This window comes from Schistocerca gregaria, chromosome 1 (assembly GCF_023897955.1).
Source record: "Schistocerca gregaria isolate iqSchGreg1 chromosome 1, iqSchGreg1.2, whole genome shotgun sequence".
Taxonomy (NCBI): domain Eukaryota; kingdom Metazoa; phylum Arthropoda; class Insecta; order Orthoptera; family Acrididae; genus Schistocerca; species Schistocerca gregaria.
The window spans coordinates 645,052,189-645,066,337 of NC_064920.1; the positions used below are offsets into that span (position 1 = coordinate 645,052,189).

Genomic DNA, 14,149 nt, shown 5'->3' on the forward strand with positions numbered 1-14,149 from the left:
GGTGGGTGTTATGCTATAACTTTCACCCTATGAATAGATGCTGTTTCAGAGCACCAGGACATTGAGGATTTGTCGAAAACGCGTCGTTAACGGCACAGTTTGTTACAACTGTCAGCGACGTATCAGCTGGTAAAGTCTTCAGGACATATCACGACACTCTCGTGTGTAAAAGTTCCCGCAGTGGAGTAGATAGAGGCACGGGGTTAAGATGTCAGCGTTCGCTGGTACGCGTTCTGTTATCTCCAAACTTTTTTTATTCGCCTCAGCGTTTCCTGAAAGGTTACTGAGGTGGCGCGGCGCGCGCTGTTGCAGGTAGCGAGAGCCCGACGACGTACGCGGGTCCGCCGCAGTTCTCGCGGCCGGCGCTCGTGCTGGACATCCCGGCCCCGGCGGACGGCACGGCGCCCAACACCGCCTCCAGCATGGAGCTGCCCAACGAGATCTCGGCGCCCTACGAGGTGCCGCAGTTCCCCATAGAGCAGCTCGAGAAGAAGCTGGCCATGCAGCGCCAGATCACCAGCAGGTCAGTCGAGTATACTTCAATTCCGCGAGTGCTGTAAAATCGATTTTCTCGAATACGCTAGCAAGCTGCTGTTGCAGACAGCACGTACTAAACCACAGGAAACTGATACAATAAATGACTGAACCGTCCAGTGAAAATTAAAGGAAAGAGCCTGACTCCTGCGAAACTCAGTCCTTCGAATATAAACTTTGAGGAATACTCGTGTGTTGTCACTAAAGATATCGAAGATCGACGAATAGTTTCCCCGAAAGAAAACCCTGAACAACGCATAATGACCGTCACATGAAACCCTCTCCCTCAGCAACACAAACATTATGTTCATCCGCAAAAAGTGACATGTGACGAAGAATACGTATTACATGACAAACACTGCAGTTCATAAATAGAAACAAACTCTTTTTCATGGTGGCAGCCAAAACATTCATTTTGAGCCACGGTTTGTTGTGAGGCACCGAACACCATCTTTTACTAGGTGTAAACTAGCTTACAAATGTATTCTGATTTTTAAAAATGAATCTGTTTATTGTAAAGTTTACAAATTTTCTAAAGTTCGCAAGTTGTACAGACAAACGTAATGTTGAAACTTGGTGGCAGATTAAAACTGTGTGCCGGACCGAGACTTCAACTTGGGACCTTTGCCTTTCGCGGGCAAGTGCTTTACCAACTCGCCCGCGAAACGCAAAGGTCCCGAGTTCGAGTGTCGGTCCGGCACACAGTTTTAATCTGCCAGGAAGTTTCGTATCAGCGCTCACTCCGCTGCAGAGTGAAAATCTCATTCTGGAAACGTAATGTTGATGATTTTATGCGTATCTTTCACTTGTCTAATAAATATGAGTTCCTATACAGGGTGTTACAAAAAGGTACGGCCAAACTTTCAGGAAACATTCCTCACACACAAATAAAGAAAATATGTTATGTGGACATGTGTCCACTTACTTTCCATGTTAGAGCTCATTTTAGTTTCGTCAGTATGTACTGTACTTCCTCGATTCACCGCCAGTTGGCCCAATTGAAGGAAGGTAATGTTGACTTCCGTCCTTGTGTTGACATGCGACTCATTGCTCTACAGTACATCAAGCACGTCAGTACGTAGCATCAACAGGTTAGTGTTCATCACGAACGTGCTTTTGCAGTCAGTGCAATGTTTACAAATGCGGAGTTGGCAGATGCCATTTGATGTATGGATTAGCACGGGGCAATAGCCGTGGCGCGGTACGTTTGTATCGACACAGATTTCCAGAACGAAGGTGTCCCGACAGGATGACGTTCAAAGCAATTGATCGCCGTCTTAGGGAGCACCGAACATTCCAGCCTATGACTCGCGATTGAGGAAGACCTAGAACGACGAGGACACCTGCAATGGTCGAGGCAATACTTCGTGCAGTTGACAATAACCCTAATGTCAGCGCCAGAGAAGTTGCTGCTGTACAAGCTAACGTTGACCACGTCACTGTATGGGAGAACCAGCTGCTTCTGTACCATGTACAGCATGTGCAGCCAATATCGGCAGCTGATTGGCCTCCATGGGTACACTTCTGCGAATGGTTCATCCAACAATGTGTCAATCCTTATTTCAGTGCAAATGTTCTCTTTACGGATGAGGCTTCATTCCAACGTGATCAAATTGTAAATTTTCACAATCAACATGTGTGGGCTGACGAGAATCCGCACGCAATTGTGCAATCACGTCATCAGCAAAAATTTTCTGTGAAGGTTTGGGCAGGCAATGTTGGTGATGTCTTGATTGGGCCCCATGTTCTTCCACCTACGCTCAATGGAGCACGTCATCATGATTTCATATGGGATATTCTACCTGTGCTGCTAGAACATGTACGACACAACATGTGGGTCATGCACGATGGAGCTCCCGCTCATTTCAGTCGAAGTGTTCGTACGCTTCTCAACATCGGATTCGGTGACTGATGAATTGGTAGAGGTGGACCAATTCCATGGCCTCCACGCTCTCCTGACCTCAACCCTGTTGACTTTCATTTATGGGGACGTTTGAAAGCTCTTGTCTACGCAACCCCGGTACCAAATGTAGAGACTCTTTGTGCTCGTATTGTGGACGGCTGTGATACAATACGCCATTCTCCAGGGCTGCATCAGCGCATCAGGGATTCCATGTGACTGAGGGTGGATGCATGTATCCGCGCTAACGGAGGACATTTTGAACATTTCCTGTAACAAAGTGTTTGAAGTCACGCTGGTACGTTCTGTTGCTGTGTGTTTCCATTCCATGATTAATATGATTTGAAGAGAAGTAATAAAATGAGCTCTAACATGGAAAGTAAGCGTTTCCGGACACATGTCCACATAACATATTTTCTTTCTTTGTGTGTGAGGAATATTTCCTGAAAGTTTGTCCGTACCTTTTTGTAACACCCTGTATATGAAACATTAATAGGATTTTAGATACAAATACAATTTCTTATGGTGTTTAATGCTGCAGGACACAACGATAATGGTTCTCGGTAGTTAGCCAGTATGATTCAATTACCACAGTTCCGATACAGGCATCGTCAATTACATCTCTCTCCAAATGAAGGTGTTTTGTTAATAGATCGAACAGGTGGTGGTAGTGATTGTGACGACGATGCAATCAAAAACAGGCATGCAGTCAAGCAGAGCCGTATTGTAGCACTCCGGCAGACACGTCTTTCTTTTACAAACCTTCATGAGTATTCAAATGACGCCGCTGTAATGTACGACAATTCAGCGGGCAACCTCCCTTGCTGACAAGCTTTCTTATCGCAAAGCGATAATGCTAGTGTACACAAGCGGCATTACCCCGATGACAGGGCGTTGTTCTGAACTCCACCGAGAATGCGGAGGTACTAGGCATCTCTTACAAACGTGGCCTGCCTATTTTGTCTTGAACAAGTGCAGGTTAAGTGCCGTAGTCTGTTGTATTGTGTGCCTGAAGATGTAAACGTCCTCTAGTGCATAGATTGTTGACACTGAAAGTGTGATGTCAAATAACTGCAAAAGACTTAAATCAGCAGGCTGATATTGTCGTTGCAGCAGTTATTACCGATACAATGTAATTCTCGATGTTCGGAGGCGCATTTGTTAAGAGTGTTCTTTGCAAAAATGCGATATCCTTGTTCCAGTAACGACCCGACAACCAGTTTTAACCTGTAAAATTTCTTTAGTACAGCACACACATCGCCGAGAGCGAAAAAATTCTGTCCAAGTTTATAATGATTTGTATCTTTAGCGACTGGTAATTGGACGAGGAATCCCAAGCGATGGGCGATGTTCAAATGTGTGTATTCTTCAGTGTCAGCTTTTACTGGTTTATCGAGTCTGAAGTTATTCGTTGAATGTTTCGAAACTGCCACTCGTGATACTGTGCTGCCAGTGTCGCACTCCTAACGGATCGACTCACTGCTTTAAGTAGTCGCTTGTTTGCCTCGACACTCCGCAGGCGGCAGGCGTAAGTCAAGCTCTCGACTGTCCTTCCTCCGCAGCTGCACGGCAGCGCTACCAATTGGAACTGTGCCTAGGCCCGAGAGGCGCGCACGATTTACTCGTTTTGTAGCTCACTGGTCCCACGCGCAGTTCGGACTTCTCACCAATGTTCATCGTTGTACGTATGCTCTAAATAGTAAAGTGATGGTTGAAATGGCTCTGAGCACTATGCGACTCAACTTCTGAGGTCATCAGTCCCCTAGAACTTACAATTACTTAAACCTAGCTAACCTAAGGACATCACACACATCCATGCCCGTGGCAGGTTTCGAACCGGCGAGCGTAGGGGTCGCTCGGTTCCAGACTGTAGCGCCTACAACAGCACGGCCACTCCGGCTGGCAGTAAAGTGATGTTACCTCGAATTCTTTATGTTGTAAACGGTACTTTTGGAGCACATTTTCGCTGACTTCTGTGGTTTGAAACCTAGTTAGGTGTGTCAAATTTTAACACAAACAAATTTAAAGTTCCCGTGTTGGTCAGTTGTTTTAGATTTGCCAAAATGTCCCTGAATTACTTTAGATGGCAAAGACCGCTATTTAATGCATTCTGCAACTATTGCTCAGCCACTTGTATTTTAGACGATCACAGAACTTGGAATGTCTTACAACTTGAAGGAGAACTGCCGTTGTGAGCGTATTAACTTCTCCAGCTCCAACAGAAAGTTACGAATTACGGAATGTACGATAAAATTAGGGCTCCTTCCCCATTCGAAATTTTCAAATGGTTATGTAGACTGCAATGTATCTGCGAGCACTGTAAACCTCATTCTGAAAAAAATCATTGTTAGGTAGCCTTTTTTCCCTATTATCTGTTTTATAAAGCAGTCCACAACCCAAAGGAGTCTCTTTGCTGAAGCTGTTAGGCAGTTTCCTTACTTCGACATTTGAAGTGACATTACGAAAAAGTTACAGGGGGACCTTCAGTCTAACCTGGATATCGAACCATGGTGCAGTTAGTAATGTTTTTTAATGTGAAAAATTCCGAAGTGTGAAAGAATCGATGACAGATAAAAAGGTTAGAAATGACGGGAAATCGAGCCCCAGGCCTTTGGATGTTAGATCCGACACACCACCGAACGGAGTGCGATATTCTACGACGGTCTGCCTTAACCCAGCAACGCAGTGCTTAAGAGGAGTAAATAGGAATACCTGTAGATAGTGTGTCGTCATGTAAAGCTTTCAAAGACTTTTGCAGACGTAATTTTGTTAGTTGTCGATGATCGTTAGATTATTCGAAGCATTCTCCTGGCCTTTTTTTTTTCTCCAAGATGTACTACATGTTCTCCATTTTGATACTGCATGTAAATATAAGCCGGCCGCGGTGGTCTCGCGGTTCTAGGCGCGCAGTCCGGAACTGTGCGACTGCTACGGTCGCAGGTTCGAATCCTGCCTCGGGCGTGGATGTGTGCGATGTCCTTAGGTTAGTTAGGTTTAAGTGGTTCGAAGTTCTAGGGGACTAATGACCACAGCAGTTGAGTCCCATAGTGCTCAGAGCCATTTGAACCATTTTTTTTTTTTTTGTAAATATAAATATAGCGACCGTCGTAATTACTGTGTGAATAGCTCCTATTCTGAAGTTCCTAAATCTACAAGCATCTATTACTCTACAGAATATGAGATTTTTTTCTACCCCTACGTAAACAGGAAGGTGGACCACTTAAGTATTCTGAAATGAAACTTTCGTTAAACATTGACTTCTTCACAGCCTTCTAGTGATGGTACATTAATTGTATCACACTCATATTTGGGCAAAAAACGCGCCATGTGTGAAGTAGGACGCTGTCGTTTTGACGAATCTTCTTCAGCTTTTTTGTTAATTTTTGCTGTTATGATAAGCGGCACAGTGGTCATCGAGCGCCGAAAGCTGAAGGCGTTCATAATTCCCACAACAACGTATGGTATGCTGTTCTCTTATCTGCCAATGTTAGGACATAAATCACGCGCTTATCAAGGAAGAACAGTGTGCCTCCGCTTTGGCTTCACAAAACATCAATTCTTGGAAATGTACGCGTATTAATCTTTGTGTTTTATGAAAAATGCTCGTATTGTTGTATCTAACTATATACTGCTTACAAAATCTGTTTTTCACTACAAATAAACATTCTTGGTTATCGGTCTTTTATAGAACATTGTCAATGTAGATTATGTAATTTAAAAAAACGACAAATTAAATTTTTCCTGCCTTTTTGCATTTTAAATTTCACGTAAATGCTCATACAATAAGCAGCTTTGTTTTAAAAATTTGAATCTACCGAAGACCGAACGCAGCTAAGGCCACGTAGAACCGAACCCATGTTAACCTCCCCCCCCCCCCCCCCTTTCATCCAGCACGCTACCGCATAGCCACACCACTTGCCTGAAAAATACAACCTTATTTTAGCGTATTAAAAGCGATTTTCTCGAACTTTTGAGGGTTGAATCGAACTGCTTTGGGAGAGGTGATTTGAGTTTTGAACTTGATGTGCAATAAATATAAAAAATCAAAAAATGCGATTGTTGTGTGGTTCCCTTGCTAGAGACAAACCGGCGGTGTTGTCACATGTGGAGGCACAATTCTATTGTGCGCCTGCTAAGTTTGACTCAGAATTAATAAACTTTCTGGGTTCATCTCACTTACAGTGTTCGGTATAAGAAGCCTTGAGCCTGTCTAAGTACATCGAAACGCGCTCCCATCTTACGGTTATAAAATCCTGGTTGTTTCGAGAAGACCAGGCAAGAGCTACAGTAAAATTTAACCGCGGTCAATTCCCTCATTTAATTTTGATAGAGGTCGGTGCATCAGAATTTTGCGTTAACAGGGTTAATTTTTAATCGAGGATGGTGCACTCAGCAGCCTGTCAGATCTGAGCAAGGAGCTAAAAATGAATGTGGAAGAACAGCAAGGACTTCTTCCGAGGAAGGATTTCTCTTAGTACTACGACCGCTCCAAGAAATACATGGCAGCAGTTTACTGTGCAGCTTGTAACAAGCCTGTGTGCGGCGAACATAAAACAAAGGTGTGTGTTGATTGCCCCCATAAGACTGACCCGTCTAATATTTATAAACTGTGATTGGTATTACTAAGTAATTTTTTCTCTAAATGACAATTTGCACACAATATGTTCCTCGTTTTTATATCACAATATATACATATGTAGGCTTGTTTGCAACACGCATTTGTACAGTAGACATTCTTGTATTTACAGGCTACAAGCTAGTAATAAGCTTTTAACTATAATACGTCATGATCCACTGAAAGACCCACATGTACATTTTACGTGTCGTTAGTATTTAGCAGAGGTAAAGAGGCGGTAGTGTTGCAGGGGCAACAGAGATACGGACCTGGAAAACGCTATTGATGTCGTGGGTGGGGAGTCAAAGGCGAAACAGCGGTAAGAAATAGTTCAGTGTCATATAAATTCGTATGTCACCGTTGCTCGGCGGCATAATCGGCATTTTTATCTGAGGCACAGTGTGCCCTAAGTCTAGGACTTGTTGCGGGATGAACTCGGAAGCAAATTTAAATTTCCGGTAAGAGATTCGCAAGGCGTTGCACGTAAAATCAAGGACACTGGAACACGGTTAGGAAGACGAGGATGATACTATAAAGTCAATTGCATTTTTGTCTTACCGTAGGTGCTCTTTCCTCGAAATGCTCCGGATTTTCCACCCTCCTATGAAGACAGTTGCCTCAGTCGTTTATGTGAAGATCGACTTGTTGTTTAGAAAGCTGCGTATGTAGCGGATTCGTTGTGAGAGTTGATCGAACAGGATGAACTCTTCATGAGAGATGCATGGGACATTAACAGTACACCCGCTTACTACAACTTTTCATCCTTTGTCATCATTTTTCTGTGCCTTCACAGGAGGAGGACATCGTAAGAGAATGTATTGTTCGCAGGCAGACGAAGACACAGAATTACAGTGTCCGTAGTTTATAAAATTCACGCGCAGCTTTGGAGGCGGCTGCAGAAGTGGTGCTCAGTGTATTGACCCGTATTTAACAAGAAACAGCCTTCTGGCGTTAGTTAGAGCTGTCAGTTACATGGACCAGTGGTTCTTTTTATTTACGCTTAACACCACAAAAGCGTGTTGACGTTTCTGTAGCCTTCCAAAATGAGGAAGCACTTTTGAAATAATCTATTTCGCACCTGGGTGGAAAACGGTCAGACGATTTCTGTTACTGAAATGTTTAAAATCTTGTCATCTACGGAAAAGAGCCGCACCGTTATTCGTGCCTAAATTAGTGCGAATGTTAACACAAACTGCGTAGCTGCGTCTGTTTACGCACCTCCAGCAGAGCTATTCTGGGCGCGCGGTGACGGCGCTTATTACACGAGCTGGCCAGTGTCGGGTGGGCGCGCCTGCCGCTGCGTTCCCAGCCGCATTCCACGTGCTGTTGTTTGTTTACCCCCGCAACGCAGTCGCCGCTGTAACGAGGACAGCTCGCTGAATAAAGAGGCGTTGCAGTGCGCAGGCGCGGCCGTGCTCAGCGGGCAACGCGCGCGTCGTGGGCTCTGCGAACGCCTTCTCTGTTCTCGGAGGTGACAGCGGCGGTTACGCGCTATTCCGGCTTTCTAGTTGTATACTGCAGGAGGACTAGGTCGTAAGCGAGTGTTTGAACTCGTGACACCTGCTGACGAGCAGATCACATACTAGAGTTCAAACACGGTACTTTGTATCGTCTTCTTTACATGAATTAATTCATTCAGCTACTCTACAGCTACGACTGGCAACTTCTTTTCGCGCTGCAAGTCGCCTGATTAAATTTTGGCTTACTGGGAATCTCGGCGTAGACGGTGCGCAACGAATATGAAATGGAGTACTACTGTGTTATTCCCCTATGGGATAAGTATTTTCTTCACAAACATTCCCAAAAGTAAGTCATCTTGTACAGAGCGCTAAGCAGTGTACCGCCCTGCCGATTAACTAAGTCAAATACTGTTGTTTCTACTAAGGTGAAATGAGGAAATTAGTTTGATCGATATGAATGAAGTAAGTTGAATATTTTTCCTTGTTTCCTCTAGTTGGGAAAAGTGTTGCGTGTATTAGGTTAACCACTGTGAAATAATATTAAGGGCACGGAACATACCATCTAGATTGGTGTTATTTTTGTACTACCAATATATTTAAATTGTAGTCATGACATTTAGAACTGCAAGCTACTGTTTGATTTATTTTTTAACCAGCAACCTACAAAGGTTCGCAGGGATAGCACTAAGTACACCAGCGGCTATAGATTTTAAACAAAAACCTTCCTGATAATTGTCTAATAACGAAAACCATATCAAAATCCCTACAACAGTGTTTGAAGTTAGTCTGCAAATACAGACGGAAATTGCGGTGGGGAGAGCTTTAAATTAAAATACACAGGGTGATTCAGCTGCTCCTACTTAAGAGTTTTATGTAAGCTGGAACGCCCTCAAGATTTTCATTCATTCATTCGTTCTTGTGTGTGTGTGTGTGTGTGTGTGTGTGTGTGTGTGTGTGTGTGTGCGAACAGTCCCACAGACAAAATTAAGAGAGCTGCTTTCTTTGCAGGAAATTTAATTTAGTTAAATTTTGTACTAGGATTTATTTTCGCTGGAGCCCACGGTTTTAGTGTTTCTTTAAAGAAAAACACGATTGGAGGTAACTTTTGCACATTTTCTTGAATAATTCGCAGACTACGGCCTCTAGCGAGAACGTATCCTAGTACAAAATTTAACTACATTAAATTTCCTATAAAAAGGTCCTTCTCATTTGTTCTGTAGGGCCATTAATTCGCGCATAGCGAGGGAGAGTATGGAAATCTAGCTCGTGGTATTTGAAGGCATTGTGGATTGCATAAAGCCATAAGTAGGGGCAGCCGAATCACCATGAGCACGTCTGCGACCGGTTTCGCTCAAAGAACGCTATACGGCATCTGTTGCATACGATCATGCATAAAATAAAATTCCAAGTGAAAAAAATGTTTGAAAATTGTAGTAAAGACACAAGCAATACTTCCATATTTTTATTAACACATACATACATGAAAAAGTCTAAACTACTATATTTATAATTAATGTTTAGTCATGCAGAGGTAGATGCATGGAGTGTGTATCACAGACAACCATCCGAGTGACACACAAAATGCAACTGCTTCTACATTACCAAACATTATTTCGTAGTTGAAAGTTGGTGACACATTACAGGATCCTCTTAACAATTTGTCTCCACTTGCCTCGGTCTTCTGCATGTAGGAGTATCTGCCCCCATATTTTGGATTGCTTTCTCCTTTATCTGATCATTGGTCATCTCGGCGATCATCCCTGCAATCTATTCTCTTCTGCTTTGCTTTGGGTGATGTTCTTTTCCAATTTATCCTGCCGTCCAACCATATGAGCAAAGAACTGCAGGATTTTCTGGGAGAAAATACTGGACAATCTTTTCTCCCCTCCCTCCCCCCCCCCCCCCCACGATATTCTCAGCAACACCCTACACGATCACTTCTCAAGAGCATCAGTTCTTTTACTGTCCTCTTCAGTTATTGTCTGTGTTTGTCCCGTATAGGAAAACTGGAAACACCACAAATTTACCGCTACAGTCGCAGGTTCGAATCCTGCTTCGGGCATGGATGTGTGTAATGTCCTTAGGTTAGTTAGGTTTAAGTAGTTCTGAGTTCTAGGGGACTGATGACCTCAGAAGTTAAGTCCCATAGTTCTCAGATCCATTTGAACCAGAGATTTCAACACACTCAGTTCATTGCGTCTTGTTAGGGCTAGGTCTTTCCAAATCGCTGCCAACTTCGATGCAGCATCCCTACCCTACGTTTTAAGTAAATATTACGTTTTTGACATAAGTATGTGTCTTCCGTTGTTAACATTGCTTGTTTTTTTTTTAATTTCAGTTTTCAAACGTCCTGGATAATGACGCTTGTCCGAAACTGTTTGCACATTAAAAAATAAATGAAACAATTCTACAATTTATAAAAGCTATAGAAAGCAATCACATAAATCACTTAAACTGATTTTCTGTTTAATGTGTCGTACAGCAAGAGGAAGACTCGTTGAATCACATGCCATGTAGGAGAGTATGGACATCCTGACCATACCAATTACAGCATTCGTGTAGTTTTCCAGATAGCGTGTGGACTAAAATGTGCCGTTGTGTAACTGTGACATGTGGCACAACGTTGTGAATGAAATCTTGTTTTTTAATCTCGCGTTTTTAAAATTTTTCCTGATAGGTTTTTCAGAGCTCGTTTCCTGAACAACTAAATAATTACACTGAGTTGACAAAAGTCATGGGATACCTCTTAATTTCGTATTGGGCCTTCTTTTGCCCGGCGTACTGCATCAACTGTATGGACTAGCACGCTGGACTCGCGTCCGGCCATCCTGATTTAGGTTTTCCGTGAGTTCCCTAAATCGCTCCAGCCAAATGCTGGGCTGGTTATTTGGAAAGGGCACGGTCGTCCCCCTTCCCCATCCTTCCTTAATCAGTTGAGACCCATGACCACACTGTCTGGTCGCCTCCCCCAAAACAACCCAACCAACTGTATGGGATCAACAAGTCGTTCAAAGTCCCCTATAGAAAGACTGAGCTACACTGCCTCTATAGCCGTCCAGAATTGCAAAAGACCTCCTGCGGGTCGAGGGTTGAGTAGGTCCGAGGTATTCCTGCTTGACATAAGAGGCGACTAAAAGGAGTCTCACACGTTTCGGCCTGTATCTGATGATCCCCTGTAGGGCTTGACCTCCACCCCTCCTGGGTGAGTATTTTTCCATCAACTGTGCAGTATCGTTTTCTACGCAGTATCGTTTGCTTCGTTGCACCTGACATCCAGCACAGTAGCCAGTCTGTTGTGGTGGGGCCGCCATGCACCCTGTTGGTTGTAGCCTCCTGACCACACAGGGATCGCTCTGCTGATATCTGCGCCGTTAACTCCCCACGTATGCCAAGGAGTAGATGCCCGTCACCCTGGGGCATCGGGACTCGCTGCAATGGCCATCCTGCCAGATGGTCTTTGCTGCGGCTGGGTGGCTCCCGAGGAGAGGGCCCCTGGTCAGAGTGGGTGGCATCAGGGCAGATGACACGCTGGTGGTCAAACACCAGCAGTCTCTAAGCGTTCACGGGCTCAATTCAAGGCACAGAAGTATAACCCCAAATCGTTCCCCTCCCTCGCTACACCATGGGAGGAAAATCAGGCTAACGATGGCAATGGCTCTTATTCACCGCTGTACCTTGTATGTTCGAGAGCTGATGGGGAATCTTACATGACAAATGAACCCTCAGCTTTTTTTGAGCATTTATAGGACGGGTTTGGGGAGGTGGAGGCCTCGTCCAAAATGAGATTGGGGTCAGTCCTGATCAGAACAGCATCCTCTGCCCAGTCATAGGCGTTACTCGCTTGTGACAAGCTGGGGATGTTTCTGTAACCATCACGCCCCATTAGAGCTTAAATATGGTTCAGGGTATCATATTTCACAGGGACTTTCTTTTTCATTCTGCCGATGAGCTGCGTGCTAATTTACAGTGACGAGGTGTACATTTCGTTCTGCGTGTCCACCGGTGTCTGGGGGTTAGTCAGGTTGCCACCGGTGCCTTCATCTTGGTCTTAGAGGGTGATACATTACCCGAGAAGATCAAGATGATGGTCTACTATTTTGATGTCAAGCCTTATATCCCTTCCCCAATGCGGTGCTTTAAATGCTGGAAGTTTGGCCATATGTCTTCCCGCTGTACTTCCAGCGTCACACGTAGAGATTGCAGACGCACACATCCCAATACTCCATGTGCCCCGCCTCCCATCTGTGTCAACTGCGGAGAGCACCATTCGCCTTGCTCGCCTGACTGCAGAATTCTGCAGAAAGAAAGGAAAATCATGGAGTACAAGACCCTGGACCAACTGACCTACACTGAGGCTAAGTGGAAATTTGAACGCCTACATCGTGTACATATAACATAGTCTTACGCCGCCACTACAACAGTTCTAGCCCCATCAGCTCCGCCAACCCCAGTCACTTCTTAGAGCGGGGCAAAGTCAGGACATGCGGGGACCAAGCAGCAATCGATATTGTAATTGTAAACTGTCGAAGTTGCATTGGTAAAGTACCGGAACTTCAAGCGCTGATAGAAAGCACCGAAGCTGAAATCGTTATAGGTACAGAAAGCTGGCTGGAGCCAGAGATAAATTCTGACGAAATTTTTTACAAAGACACAGACGGTGTTTAGGAAGGATATATTGCATACGACCGGTGGTGGAGTGTTTGTCGCTGTTAGTAGTAGTTTATCCTGTAGTGAAGTAGAAGTGGATAGTTACTGTGAATTATTATGGGTGGAGGTTACACTCAACAACCGAGCTAGGTCAATAATTGGCTCCTTTTACCGACCTCCCGACTCAGCGGCATTAGTGGCAGAACAACTGAGAGAAAATTTGGAATACATTGCACATAAATTTTCTCAGCATATTATAGTCTTTGGAGATTTCAATTTACCAGATATAGACTGAGACACTCAGATCTTTAGGATGGGTGGTAAGGGTAGAACATCGAGTGACATTATACTGAGTGCACTATCCGAAAATTACCTGGAGCAATTAAACAGAGAACCTACTCGTGGAGATAACATCTTGCACCTACTGATAACAAACAGACCCGAACTTTCCGTCTCTGTAAGTGCAGGACAGGGAATCAGTGATCATAAGGCCGTTGCAGCATCCCTGAATATGGAAGCTACTAGGAATAAAAAAAAAAAAGGCGGAAGGTTTATATGTTTAGCAAGAGTAATAGAAGGCAGATTTCAGATTACCTAACAGATCAAAACGAAAATTTCTGTCGCGACACTGACAATGTTGAGTGTTTATGGAAAAAGTTCAAGGCAATCGTCAAATGTGTTTTAGACAGGCACGTGCCGAGTAAAACTGTGAGGGACGGGAAAAATCCACCGTGGTTCAACAACAAAGTTAGGAAACTACTGCGAAAGCAAAGAGCTTCACTCCAAGTTTAAACGCAGCCAAAACCTCTCAGACAAACAGAAGCTAAACAATGTCAAAGTTAGCGTAAGGAGGAATATGCGTGAAGCGTTCTGTGAATTTAAAAGTAAAATTCTATATACCGACTTGACAGAAAATCCTAGGAAGTTTTGGTTTTACGTTAAATCAGTAAGTGGCTCGAAACAGCATATCCTGACACTCCGGGATGATGATGG

The 14,149-nt window shown here is 44.1% G+C and overlaps 1 protein-coding gene across 8 annotated transcripts in view; it reads left to right on the forward strand.

Moving 5' to 3' along the window:
- The window catches only part of LOC126360846 (AMP deaminase 2), a 425,281-nt gene that overhangs the window by 222,739 nt on the left and 188,393 nt on the right, over positions 1-14,149 (forward strand). For all 8 annotated transcript variants that reach the window (XM_050007748.1, XM_050007744.1, XM_050007745.1 and 5 more), the window contains exon 2: positions 313-523. In XM_050007748.1, coding sequence (XP_049863705.1) covers positions 313-523 — 211 coding nt within the window. The remainder of the gene's footprint in view (positions 1-312; positions 524-14,149) is intronic.